The following is a 24,541-nucleotide window of genomic DNA, read 5'->3' on the forward strand; positions in this document are numbered from 1 at the left end:
TGGGGAGACTGAGCTTTTTATTAAGAACCTCTGCCTAGTGAAACCCAGAAGGGGCAACTTGAAACAGAAAGGGACAGGTACCAGCAGCTATGAAACAGAAGCTATTGAAAATCTGTCTCCAAAGCAACACAAATGGAACTGGGTCTGGTTACCTGGAAATGGGGGGCTCTTGCTGTGCACATCCTTCATTTTGCCTATTTCCCTTTTATTACATCTTACCTTTGTTTACTTCTCATTTGAAGTAGATTGCACTGAGTATAATAACAAACCCAGAAATAAGACCAGAACAGTGACAAACCATATATTGTTGAGTGGAAGGTGATCCAGAATATAAGCATTTCCTTCTTTTCTTTATGGGGAAATCCAAACAAATTTTTTTGCCTAATTTGAATATATAAACAATTTAGGATGTAGATTAAATAAATATCAAATGTATAGTTATAGATGAAACTTATTACTTATACACTGATATTTAAAATCATGTTACATTAAATATATTAATTTAGTAAACTTTTTCCATTATCACATTTCATCAAAGTTTTATTCACAATCCTCTCATGCATATTCACCATTCTGAAAGCTTCCTTTTGAGTTAACAGATTCCAAAGCTTTTTACCTTCTCTTCCATCCAAGTTATTTAAAGAATCATGCACATATACGGTCATTGGAAATTTTGTTCCAAGTCATTAGTATATATTTGCTCTATGTGTGCGTGTGTGTTTTTTGCAAATAAATACCATATAGGTTTCCCTTGCTATCTGAGAGTGTTCCAATGAAACTTTTCATAAGCCAATACAGTGTGAGGCAAGGAAGCAATTACCATTAATTTTTGTGGAAAATGTTTTGAGTATTCTTAGATCCAAAAAATAACCTTTCTTAGGTTTATCTGACACCCTAGGGCACATCTTGCTAAGCTATACCCAAAATAAATGGAGATGAAGCACAGATGCACACACAGTTCGTAGTGGCTTAATACTGAGATGCTGAGTGTAGTTCCCAGGGAAGGAGCTTGGTGGTGCTACTGTTGCTGCTCAGGGTGCACACTGCCTCTGTGAGGGCTCCCTGCAGAATAAACACTTAATGCTATTTTTGCTTTTTGCCTTTTTTGTAAAACTTCTTTCAGTTAGCAAAGACAGGCGCTAACGTAGGTCTTCCAAAGAAGCATAACGCAAACTTCCAAAAAGCAGGGGATACCTGTAATGATTTTTAAGGATCTTTAAGGATTTATTAAAAACAACCTTCAATACTAGAATTGTGAGGTTACACCCCAGGAATAATGCCTAAATCTATGTTCAATTTCTTTGTCTGACTTTTCATAATCATCCCAGATGGATGATATAAATATCCAAAATTAGTATTTACCGAGAACATTTTAGGCAAATGTATCTTCTTTTGCAAACATCACTTTCCTGTTCCAAAATAGAGTACTACATTTTTTCTGCAGTTCTTCATTCCCTCTATTTAGGTTTCAAGTATTCTTGAGCAAACCCTTCAGTACTTGAAAACTAAACCTTATACTCAGTGACTTTGGTGATAGACGTTCTTTATGATGTATTAACTTAGCACAGTGCCTGTAATACTGAACATGGTGCCTGGTGCTTCATCAGCACTCAGTATATGTTGTTAAAAGAGTAATGGATGGAGGATTATTTTCATGGTCTATGTAGATCTAGAGAAGAAGTGACATTTGCCTCAGATTTTAGGAGATCTATCTACTGGACAACTATTTTATATGTCATCTCAGTTAAAAACATTTTTTTAACCATATAAAACTGTAGAATATGAATCCCAAGTGTGTTTTAACCAAATTCTTTGCATTTTTTGGTTTTTACTTTAGGTTAGTTTTGTCAGATGAGGAAGTGAGCTTGGGAAGTAAACCAGGTAAGATGGTAAATTCATTAAAATATGAAATGACCACATTTTAAATGTCAAAACAGCTTGTCACAACCTTTTAAAACAGATTGTATTAATATCCATTCAATTAGAAAACATATTAAGTCATTTTATAAGTCTCTTCTGTACACTTTTGAGTTAGCTTCTTTTCCTCAGCTTTATTGAGTTATAATTGATGTATACCACTGTGTAAGTTTAAGGTGTATAGTGTGATTTGATAGATGGATGTATTTGAAATGATTATCACAATAAAATTAAAACATCCATCACCTCACATAATTACTATATATCTTGTGGAGGCAAGAACATACAACATTTATTTTCTTAGCAACTGTCAAGTATATTGTTAACTATAGTCCCCATGCTGTATTTTAGATCCCCAGAACTTAATTTTATAGCTGGAAGTTTGTACCCTTTGACCAAATTTCCCCATTTTCTCCACCTCCTAGACCTTAGTAACCACCAGTCTGTTCTGAGTTTGACTTTTTAAGATCTCACATTTAAGTGAGATCATACAGTATTTGTCTTTCTCTAGCTTACTTCACTTAGCATAATGCCCTCCAGGTTCATCCATGTTATTGCAAATGCTAGGATTTCCTTATATTTTAAGACTAAATAACATTCAATTATGTTCTATTATATATGTACATGTATAACATTTTCTTTATCCATTTATCTGTGATGGCCACTTAGGTTGTTTCCATGTCTTGGCTGTTGTAAATAATACTGCATTGAACATGGGGGTGCAGATACCTCTTCAAGATAGTAATTTCATTTCCTTTGTATATATAGCCAGATGTGGAGTTGCTGGAACATATAGTATTTCTGTTTTTAACTTCCTGAGAAACTTCCATACTGCTTTCTATAGTGGCTACACCAATTTACATTCCCACCAACAGTACGCATCCTTTTTTCCACATCCTGTCCAACACTTGTTACCTCTTGTCTTTTTGATGACTGCCATTCTAAAAAGTGTGAGGTGAGGGGCGCCTGGGTGGCGCATTCGGTTGAGCGTCCGACTTCAGCCAGGTCACGATCTCGCGGTCTGTGAGTTCGAGCCCCGCGTCAGGCTCTGGGCTGATGGCTCGGAGCCTGGAGCCTGTTTCCAATTCTGTGTCTCCCTCTCTCTCTGCCCCTCCCCCGTTCATGCTCTGTCTCTCTCTGTCCCAAAAATAAATTTAAAAAGTTGAAAAAAAATTAAAAAAAAAAAAAAGTGTGAGGTGATATTTCAATGTGGTTTGATTTGTATTTGCCTGATGAGTGAATAGTGTTGTTGAACACCTTTTCATGTATGGTTGGCCATGTATATGTCTTCTTCTTTGGTTGTAAAAATGTGTATCTAGGTTCTTTGCCCGTTTTTTAAACAGACTGTTACTGTTTGTTTATTTTTGCTATTGAGTTTGAATTCCTTACATGTTTTGGATAGGAGCCCCTTATCAGATACATGGTTTGCAAATATTTTACTCATTCTGTAGGCAAATGTGATTGGGTTTTTGAATGTTGATTGTTTTGTTATGGTTATTTTTTGTGTTTTTGCTGTGCAGAAGATTTTTAGTTTGATATCATCTTTATTTTTGCTTTTGTTTCTTGTGCTTTTGGTGTCGTTTGCAAAAAATCATTGCCAGCACTAATGTCACAATGTTTTTCCCTAGTTTTTTTTTATATATTTTTAATTGAAAGATAGTTGACATACATTAGTTTCAAGTATACAACACAGTGATTTGACAATTATGTCCATTACAAAATGTTCACCATGTTAAGTGTAGTCACCTTCTGTCATCATACAAAGTTATTATAATATTATCTACTGTATTCCCTGTGCTGTACTTTCCATCCTTGTGACTTAGCTGTTTTATCACCAGAAGTGTGTACCTCTTAATCCCTGCTATCTATGTTGCCTATGCCTCCACCCCACTCTGCTCTGGTGGCCACTTGTTCTCTGTATTTATGTGTCTCTTTTTATTGTTGTTTGTTTTGTTTTGCTTTTTTTTTTTTTTTAGATTGCACATATAAGGGAAATCATATGGTATTTATATTTCTCTCTCTGACTTGTTTCACTTAGAATAATACCTTCTAGGCCCATGTATTGTCATGAATGGCAAGATTTCATTCTTTTTTATGGCTGAGAAATATTCCATTCTGTATGCTTATGTGAAATAATATCCTATTTTAAGCTGATAAGAACTTCAATACCATATAGAAACTCTATGCATTTCTCTCCCTCACCTTTTAGGTTACTAATATTATAATTTCCATCTTTTTCATTGTGTGTCTAATAACAAATTATTATAGTTATAGTTATGTTTAAGGTTTATTTTTGACTTTTAAACTAGAGTTGAAAGGGGCACCTGGGTGGCTGGTCGGTTAAGTGTCTGACTTCCGCTCAGGTCATGATCTCTTGGTCCGTGAGTTCGAACCCCATGTCGGCTCTGTGCTGGCAGCTCAGAGCCTGGAGCCTGCTTTGGATTCTGTCTCCCTCTCTCTGCCCCTCCCCTACTTACACTTGTGCGTGCACACGTGCTCTCCCTTCTCTCAAAAATAAATCGACATTAAAAAAAAAACCAAAACAACTAGAGTAGAAAGTGATTTATGCACCAGTATTCCAATATTATAGAATGTGCCTTTGATTATATATTTACCCTTTCCAACAAGTTGTATACGTTCATGCAGTTTTACGGGGTTTATTTAACATCCTCTCATTTCAGCTTGTAGACTATCCTTAGCCTTCCTTGTAGGGGAGGTCTAGTGGTGATGAACTTTCTCAGCTTCCATTTCTTTGGGAAGGGCTTTATCTCTCTTTCATTTCTGAAAGAGAGCTTTGCTGGGTATAGTGTGCTTTGCTGAGTTTTTTCTTTCAGTATTTTGAATATATCCTACCGCTCTCTCCTGACCTATAGTTTTCCCTCAAAATCTGCTTACAGTCTTATAGGGGCTCCCTCATATATGACAAGTCACTTTTCTCTTGTTACTTTCAAAATTCTATCTTTGACTTTTGACAACATAATTATAATGGTTTGTTGTCTCTGACTAGGTGAAGCTGCTGTTCATGCTGAGGTGGGGGTGGCCCACTGGCTCTATTGTGTGTTTAAGCGGTGCTGTTGGCTAGTAGGGCTGTGCTCTGAGGTCAGGCAGGGTCACTAAGCAGGGTTTCACAGTCATCTCTGGTCAGGCAAGGTTACTGGGTATGCTCCTTGGCCAAATGGTGCCACTGCCCAGTCTCTTCATTCAGGCAGGGTTGCAGGCAGGGCTTCATGGTCTGATGTGGCCTCAGCCTGTGCTTTGTGATTAGGCAGAACTGCAGAGGCTCAGTTCTAAATAAGGCAGAATGGTGGCTGTGCTCTGCTGTTGGGCAAGATTGCTAGCCATGCTTCCTAGCTGGGCGGGCCTCATGCTGTACTCCATTGGGCAGGGCTTGAGGCTCTGCTTCACAGAGGGTATGGTCACTGACTGGTCTCCCTGCCTGGGTGAGACTGCAGGCTGTACTCAACAATTGGGCATAGCCATCAGCTGGGCTCCAGTGCCAAGCAGAGCTATAGACTGGAGTTTGCTGCTAAGCAGTGCTGTAAGCTGGGCCGTGATGTTCCCCAGGGTTACCATTAGAGCTTGCTAGTGAGGTAGGCTGCAGGTTATGCTTCCAGCTTGGGGGGTGTTGCTGACTTGCTTCTCTGGGTGGGTGGGTGATAGGATATGCCCTGCAACTTCCCAGGGTCTCATTGCAGGCTTCCTGGTCATGTGGGACTGGAGGCTATGCTCAGCAGTGAGTTAGCTTTCTAGGAGTACCTAATCAGAGGGTCTACTTGTTTTCTTAGGGGAATTTTTAATTTCTCTAAGATAAGGACTTCTAATGTAGACGTTTATTTCATAGTTGTATAAGTTTCAAGCTCTTCCTCACATTTAAATTCATACTTTCTTTTTTTTATAAATACATGTTATATATACAATCATATATATTCAATCAGTGTGGCTTTGGAGCCAGAATAATCAGGGTTTGAGTGTCGGCTTTTTAAAACAAGTCATTTATACCTCATTTTTCTCATCTGAAACAGGAGTCATATACTCCTACCTTACAGAGACATTAGGGCTAGAGATAATATTTATAAACTACATAGCACAGGATAGGTGACAGTAAATATGAGAGGCATTTTTTTTTTTTTTTTATAAAGTAGGCTACATGCCCAGCACAGAACCCAATGCAGGGCTTGAACTCATGACCCCAAGATCAAGACCTGAGCTGAGACCAAGAGTTTGATACTTAGCTGACTGAGCCACCCAGGTGCCCCATGTGAGAGGCATTTTTAAGTGTACACGTAAATACAGATCGTACTGAAAAACAATTTAAGAAGCCATAATAATTATGGAATTCTATATTTAACATAGCTTCAAATGTATGTTCCAAAAGTTAGCTACTTCTGTATACATAATCCAGTACCCAGGTAGAGAACATTTTTTTTAAAGTTCCAAACGAAATATAATGGATATTGGTGTAGTTTTAACATTCATTTGTAGCATTATTTAATCTTTTAAAACCTGCTGTATCAGTAGTTATATCCACTTTTTAATTCCAAATGTTTATTTGTTCCTTTTCTTTTTTTCTTAATTAATTTTGCTAAAGGTTTATTTATTCTTTCAACAAATCAACTTTTGGTTTTGTTAATCCTGTCTATTGAATCTTTGTTTCTGTTTCATTAATTTTAGTTCTTTATTATTTTCTTTTATTATTTTTTTTTGTGTTTTAAGGCTAAAATTTCCCTTTTTCTGTATCCCGCAAGTTTTTTTTTAAAAAAACCTTATGAGGTATATTTTATATATCATAAAACTCATTCAGTTGTACACTTCAGTAATTTTTAGTTACTACTGAGTGTTTTAACCATCTCTATAAGTCAGTTTTAGAACCTTTTCATCCTCTCATTAATAAGATCCCTCACATTCATTTGCTGTAATACCCATTTTCATTCCTAGTCAACAACTAATCTACTTTCTCTCTGTATAAATTTGCCTTTTGTGGACATTTCATATTACTAGAATCATGTAATATGTATTTGACTTTTTTCACTTCATGTAACACTCTTGAAGTTCATCGCTGACGTAATTTGTGTTGGTATTTCCTTTTTATTGCTTAATCTATCGTATGGATGTCCATAAACTTTGACATATGGTATTTTCATTATAATTTGATTTAAATTGTTTTAAACTTTTCCTAATACCTTCTGTGATCTATGGCCATGAGTGATTTTAAGCTGTGTTTCTGAAATTGCCAAATTAAGGAGATATTGAAATTATTTTTTTTGTCATTGATTTAAAACAAAACTTTTGTTTATTTTCAAGAGAGAGAGAGAGCGAGCACAAGCAGGGGAGGGCAGAAAGAGGGAGACACAGAATCCGAAGCAGGCTCCAGGCTGTGAGCTATCCACACAGAGCCTAACATGGGGCTTGAACCCATGAACCGCGAGATCATGACCTAAGCCAAAGTTGGTCCCTTAACCGACTGTACCACCCAGGCACCCCGTCATTGATTTTTAACTTAATTTCATTATGGTCAGAGAATGTATCTTTGTGATACTGATTCTTTGAATTATTGGGACGCTCTCTATAGCCTAAAAAGTAGCCAGTTGTTCTAATTATCCCATGTGGTTGAGAAGAATATGTGTTCTCTAACTGTTGAATGCAGAAGCCTGTGTGTCTATTACATCAAGCTTATTATTTGTGCTTCTCTAAGTCTTTTATATCTTTACTAATTTTTAATTTATTTGATGTATCAATAATTGGGAAATGTGTTTTGAAATCCCTGCTATTGAAGTGGATTTTCATTCTCTCTGTAGTTTTTCATTTTTTATATTTTGAGGATTTTGAAGTGATGGTTGCATATAAATTTCGAATTCTTATATCTGTTCAGTGAATTAATCTGTTATCAATATAATGACCCTTTCTGTCCTAATAAGACTTCTTGGCTTAAAGTTTCCTCTGTAAGACATTAGCTTAGCTTAACTAGTTTATATTTTTGTTAGTACTTGTTTTCTTCTATATATTTTGCTAAATAACCCTGAGTTCCTTACACCTTTCTTTTGATTTTGTTTTTCTTTTGATTACTTTGGTTGATTTAATTTTTTCTATTTTCTTTTGAGTTTTCCAAACTGAGCATCAAATTTTATAAGAGTGTAGTACAGATATTACTGCCTTGTCCTTAGATGTATTCCTCCCTCTAAGCTCACTATACATCAGCAACACTATTCATGTTGTGTATAGGAGACATTTATATTTCATTTATCTTTTTGAAAAATGCCCTTGATAATAGTTGAAGATGTCAAAATCTTAGGCTTTTTGTTTTTGTTTGGTTATTGGTTTTGTTTTTGTTTCTGGTGTCTGTTTTTACTAGGTTGCAAATGAGGTACAGGTGTATTATGTGAGAAACTGGCTCCTGAATTAATAATGGGGCATAATTTATCTCAATATACACCTCATACTTGGAGATAGTTTTTAAAAAAAAACACACAATTTTTTTCTGCCTGAAGAGCTTTGGTTTGTAGGGTCTTTTTTTTTTTTTTAACTTGTTTTATTTTTTATTTTTTTAAATTTACATCCAAATTAGTTAGCATATAGTGCAACAATGATTTCAGGAGTAGATTCCTTAGTGCCCCTTACCCATTTAGCCCATCCCCCCTTCCACAACCCCTCCAGTAACCCTCAGTTTGTTCTCTATGAGTCTCTTCTGTTTTGTCCTCCTCCCTGTTTTTATATTATTATTGCTTCTCTTCCCTTATGTTCATTTGTTTTGTCTCTTAAAGTCCTCATGTGAGTGAAGTCATATGATAATTGTCTTTCTCTGACTAATTTTGCTTAGCATAATACCCTCTAGTTCCATCCACGTAGTTGCAAATAGCAAGATTTCATTCTTTTTGATTGCCAAGTAATACTCCGTTGTATATATATGCCACATCATCTTTATCCATTCATCCATCGATGGACATTTGGGCTCTTTCCATACTCTGGCTATTGTTGATAGTGCTGCTATAAATATGGGGGTGCATGTGTCCCTTCAAAACAGCACACCTGTATCCCTTGGATAAATGCCTAGTAGTGCAATTGCTGGGTCGTAGGGTAGTTCTATTTTTAGTTTTTTGAGGAACCTCCATACTGTTTTCCAGAGTCACTGCACCAACTTGCATTCCCATTTAATTTTTTTAAAATGTTTATTTATTTTTGAGAGAGAAAGAGAGAGCGCATGCAGAGAGAGGGAGACAGAGAATCCCATGCAGGCTCTGGCTTTTGGCACAGAGCCCAATGCAGGGCTTGAACTCATGAAACCATGAGATCGTTACTGAGCCAAAATCAGGAGTTGAACACTTAACTTATTGAGCCCCTGGTTTTTAACATTCAAAAAAAACCCTTAAGAGTATGCTCTCTCTTTTTTTTTTTTTTCAACGTTTTTTATTTATTTTTGGGACAGAGAGAGACAGAGCATGAACAGGGGAGGGGCAGAGAGAGAGGGAGACACAGAATCGGAAACAGGCTCCAGGCTCCGAGCCATCAGCCCAGAGCCTGACGCAGGGCTCGAACTCACGGACCGTGAGATCATGACCTGGCTGAAGTCGGATGCTTAACCGACTGCGCCACCCAGGCGCCCGGAGTATGCTCTCTTTTAGCACATATGTTTGATCTTTTTCTTGGTATGAAATCACTACTACTCTCACTTTGTTATAGGTGAGGAATGTGGAGAAGCTGCTTACACATAAAGTGAATATCTGTTGTGCAAAAACATGGAAATCAGGCAGAACAAAATATAAAATTGACTTTCAGAGAATGCAGAATTAGACACAGGTCCACCAGGGACAGGATAAGCTTTTGAATGTGAAAACTTTTTTATTAATTGATATATAAATGATACACTAGTTTCAGATTCACAGCATGATTTGATATTTGTATATATTGTGAAATGATCACCACAATAAGTCTAGTTAACTTATGTCACCAGACATAGTTACAAAAATTTTTTCTTGTGATATTTTAAGATTTATTCATTCAGCAACTTTCAAATATGCAATACAGTATTATTTACTAGTTGCCATGCTAGACATTACATCCCTATTATTTATTTATTTATTTTTAAATGTTTACTTATTTTGAGAGAGAGAGGGGGAGAGAGAGAGAGAGAGAGAGAGAGAGCGAGAGAGAGAGCGAGCATGAATGGGGGAAAGGCAGAGAGAGAGGGAGAGAAAGAATCCCAAGCAGGCTCTGTGCTGTCAGTGCAGAGACTGAAGCAGGGCTCAGTCTCATAATCCATGACATATCCTGAGCCAAAGTCAAGAGTCAGATGTTTAACCTACTGAACCACCCAGGTGCTCCCACTTTAGTCACCTATTTTGCCTACCCCCCCCCCCCCCCCCCCCCCCATCCCCTGCCTCTGGCAACCTCCAAATCTGGTCTTTGAGCTTGGTTTTAGTTTGCCTTTTTTTTTTTTTTTAAATAAAATTTTGTAAATGTTCATTTTTGAGAGAAAGAGAGACGTGAGCAGGGGAGGGGCAGAGAGAGAGGGAGACACAGAATTCAAAGCAGGCCTCAAGCTCTGAGCAGTCAGCACAGAGCCGGATGCGGGGCTTGAACTCACGAACTGTGAGATCATGACCTGAGCCAAACAAACACTTAACCAACTGAGCCACCCAGGTGCCCCTGTTCCTTGTTTTTTAAATTCCACAAATAAGTGAGATCATACAGAAAATGTCTTCTCTGTCATATTTAACTTAGTATAATTCCCTCAAGGTCTATCCATGTTGTTGCAAATGGCAAGATTTCATTTTTTTTAAATGGCTGATTAATACTCCAGTGTGTGTGTATGTATATACATACATACATGTACATATATATGTACATATGTACATGTATGTGTGTGTATATATCTATATATATATGTATGTATATAGATATATCTCACATTTTCTTTGCCCATTCATCCATTAATGGACACTTAGGTCGTTTCCATATCTTGGTTATTGTAAATAATGCCAAGATGAACATGGGATGCATGTATCTCTTCAAGATAGTTGTTTGTTTGTTTGTTTTCAGATAAATAGCCAGATGTGGCATTGCTGGATCATATGTGGTTCTGTTTTTAATATGGAGATATTCATACTGTTTTCCTTATAATGGCTATACCAATTTACATGGAATGTGAAAACTTTTAACTTTCAAGGGAACATAGATATAACAAAGGACCTGAATAATTACAATTATTACAATTACATTAAAAAATAATTTAATGTGGTCAAATTTATCAATCTTTTCTTTTATTGGATCTTGATTTTTGTCATATGCAAAACTCAGGTTAGAAAAAATCATTGATGCTGTCTTCTAGTATTTGTGTACTTTTATTTTTTACATTTATTTATTTTGTTAATATTTATTTTGAGAGAAAGAGAGAGCAAGCATGAGTGTGGGGAGGGGCAGAGAGAGAGGGAAAGAGAATCCCAAGCAGATTCTGCACTGTCAGCACAGAGCCACGTATGTATAGGTGTATACATACATATACATATAATATGTATATACACATGTTACATACATACACATATACAGTATATATATATATATTTATATTTATATATATAAGTTGTATCTATTGTGTTACAGATCTTTCTTAACTTTAGGTGTAGTTACATCCTGATAAACCCATCATAAGTTGAAAATACTGTAAGCTGAACACTGAAACTAATATAGCACTGTATGTTAACTATACTGGAATTAAAATAAAAAATAAATGAAAACATTTTTAAAAATCAAAAAATCAAAAATGTATGTTCTCTTCAATACCAAAAAAAATGTAAGTCAAAATGCATTTAATACGTCGAACATACTGAACATCATAGCTCATCCTGGCCTACCTTAAATGTGCTCAGAACACTTACTTTAGCCTACAGGTGGGCAAAATGATCTAACGCAAAGCCTGTTTTATAATAAAGTGTTGAATATCTTGTGTAATTTATTGAATACTGTACTGAAACTGAAAACAGAATGGTTTTATGGGTACAGAAGTTTGTAAGTGTATCGGTTGTTTACCCTGTGATCACATGGCTGACTGGGATTTGTGGCTTGTTGCTGCTGCCCAGAATCGTAAGAGAATATTGTATTGCATATCACTAGCCCGGGGAAAATATTAAATTCAGCACTCGAAGTACAGTTTCTATTGAATGTGTATCTCTTTTGCATCATCATAAAGTCAGAAAATGGTAAGTCAAACCATTGTAAGTAGGGAACCATCTGTGTGTGTGTGCGCATATATACATATGTACCCACATATGTACATGTATATACACATACACACACACAAATGTAATCTTTATATATGGCTCTTTAAATTTTTACATCTCCCTTTTATATATATTATAAACTGATTTGGCCAATTGAACACTTAAACCAATAATTACAAAATATTAACAGCAAATAAGCATGCTAAATTTGTCCTTGTTCAACTTACCTTTTATGTGCTTTTGTTTCAGCAGCCAAAGATCACAAGGAAAACCATTATCAAATAAGAGAATTTGGAGCACCTCAGTTTTCTAACTCTGAAAATGGTTAAGAAGTTATAATTTCATCATATAAATGGATAATGTATTATTTAAAATTCTTTAATTTAATACTTAATTCCTCAACATTAAAACCTGTATAGGTCTCTCTATACAGGAATCCAATACCTGTGCTTCTACTTTGTAGCACGCTGAAGTGGAACTGAAGTCATTCTTTGTTTTGTATGTTTGGGCCCTTGTCCAGATGTATCTGTGTAACTGTGAGGACCATGTCTATCTTACAGTCTAGTGTACCTCCGCTATCCAGCAGTTGTGGACACTCAGTAGAAACTACCTTGAATATCTTCCCCAAGCAGTTATGTTGCAGATATTTTCTCCCGCTTTGTCATTTGTCTTTTGACTTTTCATGTGGTTGTTTCTTGCCTTGTAAATTTTTAAAAATAATTTAGTGTAGTCAAATTTATCAGTCTTTTCTTTTGTTGGATTTGATTTTTGTCATATGAAGAATCAGGTTAGAAAAATTCATTGATGGTGTCTTTTAGTATTCGTGTACTTTTTTTACATTTATTTATTTTATTAATGTTTATTTATTTTGAGAGAGAGAGGAGAGAGAGAGAGAGGGAGCGAGCATGAGTGTGGGGAGGGGCAGACAGAGAGAGGAGAATCCCAAGCAGATTCTGCACTGTCAGCACAGAGCCAGACTCAGGGCTTGATCTCACGAACCTTGAGATCATGACCTGAACCAAAATCAAGAGTCAGACACTTAACCGACTGAGCCGCCCAGGTGCCCCCACATTTAGACCTCCAATTCATTTGGAGTTTATTTAGCCATATGGTATTAGCAGTGGATTAAATGTTTTCTTTTATAAGTGGCCATCCTTTTATATCATTTTTTTTTAAATGCCATCTTTGCCACAGTAATTTGAGATAACTTCCAATCATATACTAGGTTTCTGTTTGTATTTAGGTCTGTTTCTGGACTTTATTTATATTTTATTGATGTGTGCATGTACCAATGCCATGTGGTTTTAATTATTGAAATTTTCTTTTGTGTTATTATATCTGGTAGGGCTAATATCCTTTTCATTATTTTCTTAGCTATTCTTGCATGTTTGTTTTTCAATATAAATTAAAAAAATTTTTTTTAATGTTTATTTTTTGAGAGAGAGAGAGAGACAGAGTGTGAGCAGGGGTGGGGTAGAGAGAGAGGGAGACACAGAATCCGAAGCAGGCTCCAGCCTCTGAGCTGTCAGCACAGAGCCCAACGCGGGGCTTGAACTCATGAGCTGTGAGATCATGACCTGAGCCGAAGTCGGATGCTCAACTGAGCACCCAGGTGCCACCCAGGTGCCCCTCAATATAAATTTTATATCATATTGTCCAGCTGCATAAAACCCATTGTTCCTTTTATTGTGATTATATTAAATGTGAAAAACTGACAGCTTGATGGTGCTGAGGCATCCTAACCAGAAACAAGGGACATTTTTCCTATTTGTTAAAATTTTCTTGTGTATCTTTTATATACAGGTTTTTTTAAATATAGGTTTTGAACAGTTTTGTTTTTTCTCAGTATTTTATCTTGTTTGTTGTCACTGTAAGTGAGGTTTTCTTTTCCATTACATATACGTGTGTGTGTGTGTGTGTGTGTGTGTGTGTGTGTAAATAATCTTTATGCCCAATGTTGGGCTTGAACTCATGACCTTGAGATCAAGAGTCACATGCTCTACCAACTAAGCCAGCCAGGTACCCCTTTCCATTATATTTTTAACTGGTTATTAATTTGTGTATATAAATAAATGCTGTTGATTTTTTTAAACTTCTGATATTTATTTATCTATTTATTTTTTGAGACTGAGAGCAGAAGCTGGGGAGGGACAGAGGGAGAAAGAGAAAGGGAATCTTACGCAGTCTCCACACTCAGCATGGAGCCCAACATGGGCCTCTCTCTTACAACTGTGAGATCATGATCTGAGCGGAAATCAAAGAGTTAGAGCTTAACAGACTGAGTCACCCAGGTGCCCCAAAATTCTATTGACTTTTTGTATGTTAATATTATATGTTGCTACCTAGAATTTTTTTTATAGTTTGAGTTAGTTTTAGCATTGATTTTCTAGCATTGTCCAGGTATACCATCATGTCATATGCAAATAGATATAATCCTGTTTTTTCTTTACCAGTTCTTGTTACTGTAATTGATTTCTTTTGTTTAATTGCATTGGTTACTACCTCCAGAACCAGTTGAATATTAGTGGGCATTTCCTAATTTTAGTGGAAGTTCCTGTAATGTTTCTGAATCAATTAAGATGTTGGCTTTTGAAATGAGGTATAGATTTTGTGACGTTAAAGAAGTATCCATGGGGTGCCTGGATGGCTCAGTCTGTTAAGCGTCCAACTCTAGATTTCAGCTCAGGTCATGATCTCATGGTTCATGAGATTGGGTCCCATGTTGGGCTCTGCGCTAACAACACAGAGCCTGCTTGGGATTCTGTCTCTCTCTTCCTTGTCTCTCTCTCTCAAAATTAATAAACTAGAAAAAAAGAAAGTATCCATACACTCCTAATTTCTTAAGAGTTTTATTAGGAATGGTTGTTGAATTTTTCCAACAGCTTTTTCCATATCTATGCCAGCGGTTATTTGATTTTTCTTCTTAAATGTATTAATATGATAAATTATATTAATAGGTTTCCTGATACTACACCATCTTTGCATTCCAGTTATAAGTCCAGCTTTGTCATTGTGCATTAATCTGTTGATATTTTATTTACTAATTCTGCATTGCAGTTGATTTCCCTGTGAAGACATTTAGGCCTGGTGCATTTTTTGTGTTTTCTTCTCAATGGAAATTGTTCTGTTTAACCTTTCTATATGTACTAAAATCAATTTCAGCAAATTATATTTTTCTCAAATTCTTCGTTTTGTCTAGATTGTCAGATATTTGTATAGATTTGTATAAAATCTTGATTTTTAACAGCTTTATTGAGGTGTAAGTTAAATACCTAAAAATTACCAATTCTGAGTGTAAGATTCTATGATTTTTTGTAAATTTATAGAGTTGTGCATGTTATCACCTCAGTGAATATTAGAATATTTCCCAAAAGCCTCTTGTACTTGTTTATAATCCTTGCTCCCACTCTGTCCTAGAAAATTACTAATCTGATTTCTGTCTCTCTAAATTTCCCTTTCCTGGACTGAAATTGTACAAAAGTTCGCCCTTTGTGTCTGGCTTTTTATGTCTGCCATTAAGCCTAATGTTTTTCTAGATTCATCCATGTTGTTGCAAATAGCAGTAGTTCATTACTTTTTCCCCCCTTGTTTTATTGAAAAATACACATAAAATTTACCATCCTACCCGTTTTAAGTGTATACTGGTATTAAATTGTGCAACCATCACCACCATCCATCTCTAACTTTTTTCATTATAAAACTGAAAGTCTGTATTCATTAAATGATAATTACCCATTCCCCCACTTCTGCCCCTAACACCCAACATTCTCCTTTGTTCTCTATGATTTTGACTATTCCAAGTACCTCATGTAAGTGGAATCATATAGTATTTGTCCTTTTGTGACTGGCTTATTTCACTTAGCATAATGTCCTCAAGATCCATTCATGTTGTGGTATATTGCAGAATTTTCTTCCTTTACAAGTCTGAATAATACTCCATTATATGTATACACCACATTTTGCTAACTATAGTTTATTTGTATTTATGAATGTATTCCATTGTATGGTTATACCACATTATATTTATCCATTTATCAGTTGATGGACATTTGGACTCTTTATAGTTTTTGGCTGTTGTAATTCTGTTGCTGTGAACATTCAAGTACTTCTCCTAGTATAGACATAAGATTTATTTTTATTGGTTAGATCCCTAGAAATGGAACTGCTAGGTTATGTGGCAAATTTGACTTTATCTTTCTGAGGAACTGCTAAATGGTTTTGCAAAATGGCTCTACTACTATTTCATTCCCACTAGCAAAGTATGAGGGGTCTAGTTTCTCCACATCTTTGTCAACATTTGGTATTATCTTCTTAATCATGTACATTCTAGCGCTTTTAATTTGTGGCTTTAATTTGCATTTCTCTATCTATGATGTTGAGTATCTTTTCCTGTGTTTATTGGCCATTCGTATATCTTTGTTGACAAATCTGTTAAGATCTGTTGCAAATTTTTTAATTGGGTTATTTACCTTATTATTAAATTGCACAATTATTCTTCATACAAGTTGTCAGACATATGACTTGTAAATATTCTAGTCATCTTATTTTCTCAATTTTGCCTCTTGAAACACAAAATTTTTTAAATTTTATGAAGTTCAACTTAACATTTTTTTTCTTCTATGGGTTGTTCTTTTGGTATCACATCTAGATCTCCCTACCCAAGATTACAAAGATTTTCTCTTATGTATTCTTGAAGTTTCATAATTTTAACTCTTATCTGTGGGACTATGATCATTTTGAGTTCATGTATTGTGTGAGGTAGGTAAGGTTTATTTTTGTTTTTGTTTATTGCATATGTATATCTACTTGTACCATTTATTGAAAAGATATTCCTTTATTCACTGTATTTTCTTGGCATTTTTGTTAAAATCAAGTGACCAAAAAAAATGTAAGGGTATGTTTCTGGATTCTAGTTTCTGTTCCACTGATCTATATACCTGACCTTGGTCAGTACCCTACTGCCTTGATTACTGTGGCTTTATAGTAAATTTTGAAATTAGGTAGTATAAGTCTTACAACATTCTTTTTTTTTAAATTTATTTATTTTTGAGAGAGACAGAGCGTGAACGGGAGAGGGGCAGAGAGGGAGACACAGAATTGGAAGCAGGCTCCAGGCTGTCAGCACAGAGCCCCACGGTGGGGCTCGAACTCACAAACCACGAGATCATGACCTTAGCTGCAGTCGGACGCTTAACCGACTGAGCCACCCAGGTGCCCCTACAGCATTGGTTTTTTTTTTTTCAAAATTGTTTTGGCTATTCTAACTTGTATGCATTTCCATATAAATTTTACAATCATCATGTTGAATTCATACATCAGTTGGAGTTGATTGCTATCTGGACAATATTGTTCCTTCCAGTCTGTGAATGTGGAGATTTTTTCCTTATCATTGGCTTTCAGTGGTTTGCTTATGAAGTATCTAGATATGGATCTCTTTACATTGATTCTACTTGGGTTTTATTAAGCTTGTTGGATGAGTACATTGATGTTTTCAACAAATTTGGGACATTTTGTCCATTATTTCTTCAAATTCTGCCCCGCCATCCTTTTGAAACTTGTTTCAAATTGAAACTCTTATTGAATTATTGAATAATTCAATTGAAATTTGTTGAAACTCTTACTTCTGATGTTGGCCCGCCATTTCACTTAGATACTGTGCATGTTTCTTCATTCTTTTTTCTTTTCTCAGTTCTTTGGGTTGCATAATCTGTCAGTCTATCTTAAAGTTAGCTAATTCTTTCTTATGCTAGTTCAGATCTACTGGTGATCCTCACCAGTGAATTTTTCATTTCGGTTATTGTACTTTTTTTTTTTAAGTTTTTTAATGTTTATATATTTTTGAGAGAGAGAGACAGACACAGCGTGAGTGGGGGAGGGGCAGAGACAGAGACATAGAATCAGAAGCAGTCTCCAGGCTCTGAGCTGTCAGCACAGAGCCCAATGTGGGGCTCAGACTCATGGACCGTGAAATCATGTCCTGAGCTGAAGTTGGATGCCCAACTGACTGAGCCACCCAGGTGCCCCTCAGTTATTGTACTTTTAAAACAAAATTTTTTTAAGTTTATTTATTTTGAGAAAGAGAGCGTGCACACGCAAGCAGGGAAGGGGCAGAGATGAGAGAGAATCCCAAGAGAGCTCCACACTGCCAGTGCAGAGCCTGACATGGGGCTCAATCCCATGAACCATGAGATCATCACCTGAGCTGAAATCAAGAGTCGGACACTTAACTGACTGAGCCACTCACATGCCCCAGTTACTGTACTTTTCAACTTCACAATTTCTATTTGGTTCTTTTTTGTAATTTCTGACTCTTTATTGATACTCTCTATTTGATACAGTATTGTCACAACACCTTCCTTTGCTTTTTAAAGATTGCTTTAAAAAAATTTTCAGCTTTACTGAGGTAAAATTGATAAATAAAATTGTAAGATGTTTGAAGTGTGCTGATATAATGTTTACCTTGTGAGAGGATTCTCTCCATCTAGTTAGTTAATTACCCTATCTATGAACACACTTCCTTTACTTTAATCATACTGTCTTTTAGTTCTTTAAATGTATTTATAAGGGTTGCTTTGAAGGTTTTGCCTGTTAATATGACATTTGGTTTGCTCTCACAGGCAGTTTGAGTTCCTGCCTTCTTGCCATTGTTTGGTCATACTTTACTATTTATTGTTTGTTTTGGCCTACCTTACTGTTTTTTGTTGGAAACTGGACATTTTAGATAATACATTTTAGCAACTTTGGCTACTGGTCTTCTCCTTTGGGGCTTGTTGTTATTATTTGCTTGCTTTATTTGTTTAGTGACAGGCTGGATTATTTTGGTGAAGTCTATCCCCCCTCCCCCAGCCCCTCAGCTCCCAACAGTGGAAAAGGAATACAGAATTAGGTTTACCCACAGTCACCCTGGGATGACAGTTTGTTTTGGTAAGGGTTCTCTTTGACAGTACCTTTCCCTGATCACACCCAGCTGTTAAACACCACTAATTTCCATATCATTGATTTATTATTTTTAAGAATGCTCTGGATCATAAATTGTTCTACAAACAAAACCAGTAAAATTTGGACTCCTGTGAGAGGATATTTTCCAAGGTCACTGAGATTTATTCTTACCCTACCTAGGTAGGCTCGTCCCCATTGGCTTTTTCCCTGATTGTTTCAGGCAAACTAGTTGGCCTACATTTTAGCCTGTATGTCCAATGAGTCTTCCAATCTCTTCCCAATTGCTTTTCACCACAGCCTTCACTGTTCTGGGGAGTATCCTTAGGCTTGAATTTCTCTGTACTTTGTTGCAAAGGAAGTCAGTTCTTTGGGACAAGATTTGGAGCTATTTCATAGTCTGCTTCTCTCTCCAGGCAAAATCTCTAAGTTAGGGCTTTATCTGGGAATGAAAACAATGACATGTTTCTGTATAAGATCCTTGCTCTGGGAGCTGAGTGCTAAGTGAGGAGGGTGATGGTAATCTCAGGTCTTTTTGGCCTGCCTTTTCCTGAATGAAACTACCACATTATGAGCAGGGTCACATGACCCAGGGCTCCTGTATTCTCAGCATGCCACACCCAAATCATAGTCTCAATCTTATGACTGGGGTCTTGTTATCTGGGTGGGAAATGGGAGCTTGCACCTCTTGATTGTACTGTCCAGACTTAGCCAATAGGTAAGTGAGGACAGGATATGAAATGCTGATACCCTGCCCCTCCTGAGAACATAACTCTTGACTGAGACTTGTGGGAGCAGGAGCCCTATGTTCTTGGCTATACAGGGTGAGAGTGGAATTTCCATCTTGCTTAACTGGGAAGGGAATGGTTCTTAGTTCACTTATCATAGTCTGAATTTTAATAGATTTTCTTGAGTAGGTGTTTCCTCATTTGATGTGTGTCCTTGGAACAATTTCTAGAGACTTTAATGATTGTTTTTTAAACATTTTTCACCAGTTATTTAAAAACTGGTATGCCTGTCCATAGACTTCCCCACTCTATCATGCTGGAAGCCTTTTTCATTTTTATCAGTAAAGGTGTTCAGGATTATTTTTTCTCTATTAATTGCTATTTAAGTATCCATGGATTATAACATGAAATGCCTTTTTTATTATTTTTCAGAAATTCCATTGCCCTTTCAACCAATAGTTGTTTAATAGAATGTATTTAAATTTACAAGTGGAAGAGCCTTTTAGTTTTTCAGTTTCATTTTTTAAATTACTTCACTTTCTTGGATGTTGTTTGTAGTATTTCCACTTTAAGAAACTCATTGATTTTTATGTGTTTGCTTTAGTATAATTTTGGTGAATTTTCAATGTGTGCTTGAGAGGAAAATATATTTTCTTTTTCTTTTTTTTTTTAAGATTTTATTTTAAGTAATCTCCACACTCACTGTGGGGCTCAGACCCACAACCCTGAGATCAAGAGTCACACGCTCTACTGACTGAGCCAGCCAGGCAGTCCAAGTGTATTTTCTGTTAGGTTTATTTACAAAACCTATCTTAGTGATTACTCTGTTTAGATTTTTTATATCTTTACTTTTACCTTTTGGGCATATTTTTTACTGAGAGTGGTATATTAAAGTCTACTGTTTTTTACTGAGAGTAATTAATTAAATAATTAAATTCTATGATCATTAATTTGTTTCTACTTCTTGCATCCCCTGTAGTTTCTGCCCTAAATAGTGGCTGCTTCATTATTTCACACTTAGATATTCATGACTATTGTATCTTCATTGTGAAATGTGGTCATTTTGATCTATAGCCTACCCAATTAGAAATAATTTCATGTAAACTTCCAGTCAGTTTAATTGTTCACTAAAATTTTGTTAAAAAATTATGTTAATGTATAAGAACAGTGAACCAAATTTGATTTGCCCTACATTTTACTCTCCTTTCCTCAAAAAGAAAAGAGCCATTCTGTTTTTATTTTCATTCAACAGTTGCAAAAGATTTACCTGTTGATTCACTGGAAGATGATTTTGAGAAGGAATTCTCATTTCTGAACAACCTGCTAAGTCCTGGTTCTTCAAGTACTAGTGAATTTACCCAAGAATGCCAGACTGCCTTTGGGAGCCCCGGCACCAGCCTCACATTCCAGGAGCCTTCTGTGGGGTCTGAGCCTCTTGCTCATTCTTCACGATTCCTTCCTTCACAGCTCTTTGATCTTGGCCTTCATGCTGTTGGAGCTTTCAACAGTAAGTGTCTATGAAACATTTGGACACCCATGACTTATTTTATCCTTGTGAAGCAAAACTATGTGCATGTGGATGCTAAAATCAACAAGGATATTGATTTTAACTTTAGTACTACTAGATAAAATCTGCAGTCACACGCATCAACTGAAAAAAATAACAAATATTACTACTGGAGTATATCAGTAAGACTGAAAAAAGGGCTGCTTTCCTCCCACCTCCACCAAACCCCACATTTTCTGTATTGACTTTCCCAGATATCTTCTCAACATAGAAAATCAGTGTCTTATTTTAAACTCTTGACCTGCTAAGTTATCCCTACTTATGGCAGGTCATATTGTTTCTTCCATCTAGCAAAGCTTGGTGTGTTCTCTTCCTGTGGGTTTAGAGTAGATCCTGGCAACTCCTGGGCAAGGCAGCAGGACTGGAGGGTTGTGGTAGAAAGCCGGGGAAGGTTGTTTTCCTGAGGAAAGGGCCCTCTGCTTTGTGTTTATGTCAGGGACTCCCTCTACTGACCTGCTGTCCCAGCAACGTGTAATCAACCTAGCACCTTGGGAGTCATTTTGCTCCCCACTTCCATATTTGTTGCTAAGTGCTGTCAATTCTATTTCTAAAATATGTCTCCAATTTCATGCTTCTCCTTTCTTCCTCTATTATCAGAGGCATTTAGAGCCTTGTTTGGTTTCCTGGGCTGCTGTAAGAGTCCTCCTACCAGACCTCCCAAACCCCAGGTCATCTTCCATGCTTTCATGGAAGAGTTCTTTCTCCAAGAAGCAGATTCTGATGTCAGCACCCTGCTTACATTACAGTGAAGGACCATGGGCTCTAGGGTAAAACCCATGCCTGCATTTCCACTCTTATCTCTTACCTTACTTCAAAATACTTATATGTTCTTTTCTAAATTTATTTATTTATTTATTTATTTATTTATTCATTCATTCATTCATTCATTGATTCATTCATTCATTTAAGAGAGAACATGAGTTGGGGAGGGGCTGAGAGAGAGGGAAACAGAGAATCCCAAGCAGGCTCCACACTGTCAGTACAGAGCCCAACATGGGGCTCGAACTCACGAAACCGTGAGATCATGACCTGAGCCAAAACCAAGAGTTAGACACTTAACTGAGTCACCCAGGCACCCACAATCCTTTCCATTTTCTGTAAATGTATTGACTATTTTTAGATCCCTCTGAGACATCACTGCTTGTGTTGCTGCTTTGACTTATGATGTTCAGTAATAAAACATAGGCTTGAGCCTGTGTTTTAGGTTCCCAGTCCAGCATTTTCTCCATGGTGGCCAACCAACCCTTGAATACTTCTTCAGTACTGCCCAGTGGAGTGGTTTCTGCCACCTCTGGCCTCGCATAGTGCTTTATATGTTTTCATGGCTGTGATCATAGTTCATCTTGCCTTCTGTCCCTATCTTTCACCCCCTAGTAGATTTTATCCTTGAGAAAATGGTTCACAGCACCTAACAGTGTCTTAATGCATTGTACTTTGTATTAAAATACTTTGTTCATACCGTGTCTGCAACACCATCATACTTTGTCCAGCCTGCAAGTATTTCAAGGACACAATCTGTATGGTGATTTATCTTTGTCCTTTCTATGACAACAGCATAAAGTTAGCTCAATAAATAAAATAAATATCAGTTAGGGAAGCCTGGCTGCCTCAATTGCTAGAGCATTTGACTCTTGGTCTCAGGGTCATAAGTTGAAGCCCCACATTGGGCATAGAGCCTACTTAAAATAGAGGTGCCTGGGTGGCTCAGTAGGCTAAGTGTTGGACTTTGGCTCAGGTTACAATCTCTTGGTTGTCAGCACAGACCCCACTTTAGATCCTCTGTCCCTCTCTTTCTTTGCCCTTCCCCTGCTTGTGCATGCATACACACTCACATTGTCTCTCTCTCTCTCTCTCTCTCTCTCTCTCTCTCAAAAATAAACATGAAAAAACTAAACTAAGGAGAATAGGGGAGAAGATGGCGGTGTAGGAGGACGCTGGGCTCACCACGTCCTGCTGATCACTTAGACTCCACCCACATCTGCCTAAATAACCCAGAAAACCGCCAGAAGACTAGCAGGACAGACTCTCCGGAGCCAAGTGTAGACAAGAGGCTGACAGAAGAGGGTAGGAAGGGCTGAGAAGCGGTGCGCACTACACAGACTGGTGGGAGGGAGCCGGGGGGGGGGGGGGTGTGTGTGGAGGGGCAGCCTACCCAGCAAGGCAAAGCCCCCATTCTGGCTTCCAAAAGTGGAGGGGCTGGACTGCATGAGTTCTGACAGCCAGCAGGACTTAACATCTGGAATGTTATAAGTCAACATTGGATTGCTTGGAGATTGGGAGGGCAAGAGGACACCGGGAGGGAGAGGTGTTAAGCCCTGGAAGACAGAGATCAGCTCGGTGGTGGGGAATAAAGGCACTGGCCAGCGTCATATCCCTCTCCTATCCCCCAGCCGAAATCCCAAAGGAACCAGTTCCCGTCACCAAAGTTCCTTGCACCTCACGAACACTCAGTGCCGTGCTTCTGTCATCCATCCCTCTGAGGGTCTGCCTCCCTCCTGGTGCTGCAGGGCCCCTCCTGCCCCTGTGCACCTTGCGGATCCACCCTGGCTAATACGCCAGATCCCATCAAAGCAGCACCACAAGCCTGGCAATGTGCAAGTAGCCCAGACAGGGGCCACACCACTCCACAGTGAGTCCTGCCCCTGGGAGAGGGGAAGATAAGGTACACAGCAGTCTGACTGTGGCCCCAGCAGTGGGCTGGGGACAGACATTGGGTCTGACTGTGGCCCCGCCCACCAACACAAGTTACTCCAGACAGCACAGGGGAAGTGCCCTGCAGTTTGGCGCCACCCCAGGGACTATCCAAAATGACGAAACAGAAGAATACTCCTCAAAAGAAACTCCAGGAAGTAGCGGCAGCTAACGAATTGATCAAAAACGGTTTAAGTAATATAACAGACCATGAATTTAGAATAATAGTCATAAAATTAATCGCTGGGATTTAAAAAAGTGTAGAGGACATAGAGGATCTCTTGCTACAGAGATCAAGGGGCTAGTTTATAGTTTATCTATAAACTATAGAAAGCTTATGAAGAAAATTGAAGAAGACATAAAGAAATGGAAAAACATTCCATGCTCATGGATTGGAAGAATAATATTGTTAAAATGTCAGTACTACCCAAAACAATCTACACATTCAATGCAATCCCAATCAACATTGCACCAGCATTCTTCTTGAAGCT

At 37.3% G+C, this 24,541-nt stretch overlaps 1 protein-coding gene across 3 annotated transcripts in view; it reads left to right on the forward strand.

Moving 5' to 3' along the window:
- The window catches only part of ICA1L (islet cell autoantigen 1 like), a 78,443-nt gene that overhangs the window by 26,780 nt on the left and 27,122 nt on the right, over nt 1-24,541 (forward strand). For 2 of the 3 annotated variants that reach the window (XM_049615154.1, XM_049615152.1), the window contains exons 9-10: nt 1,838-1,881; nt 21,045-21,299. In XM_049615154.1, the coding sequence (XP_049471111.1) occupies nt 1,838-1,881; nt 21,045-21,299 (299 nt within the window). The remainder of the gene's footprint in view (nt 1-1,837; nt 1,882-21,044; nt 21,300-24,541) is intronic. The other variant, XM_049615155.1, reaches the window with a different exon arrangement.

Source organism: Panthera uncia (genome assembly GCF_023721935.1).
Source record: "Panthera uncia isolate 11264 chromosome C1 unlocalized genomic scaffold, Puncia_PCG_1.0 HiC_scaffold_3, whole genome shotgun sequence".
Lineage (NCBI taxonomy): Eukaryota > Metazoa > Chordata > Mammalia > Carnivora > Felidae > Panthera > Panthera uncia.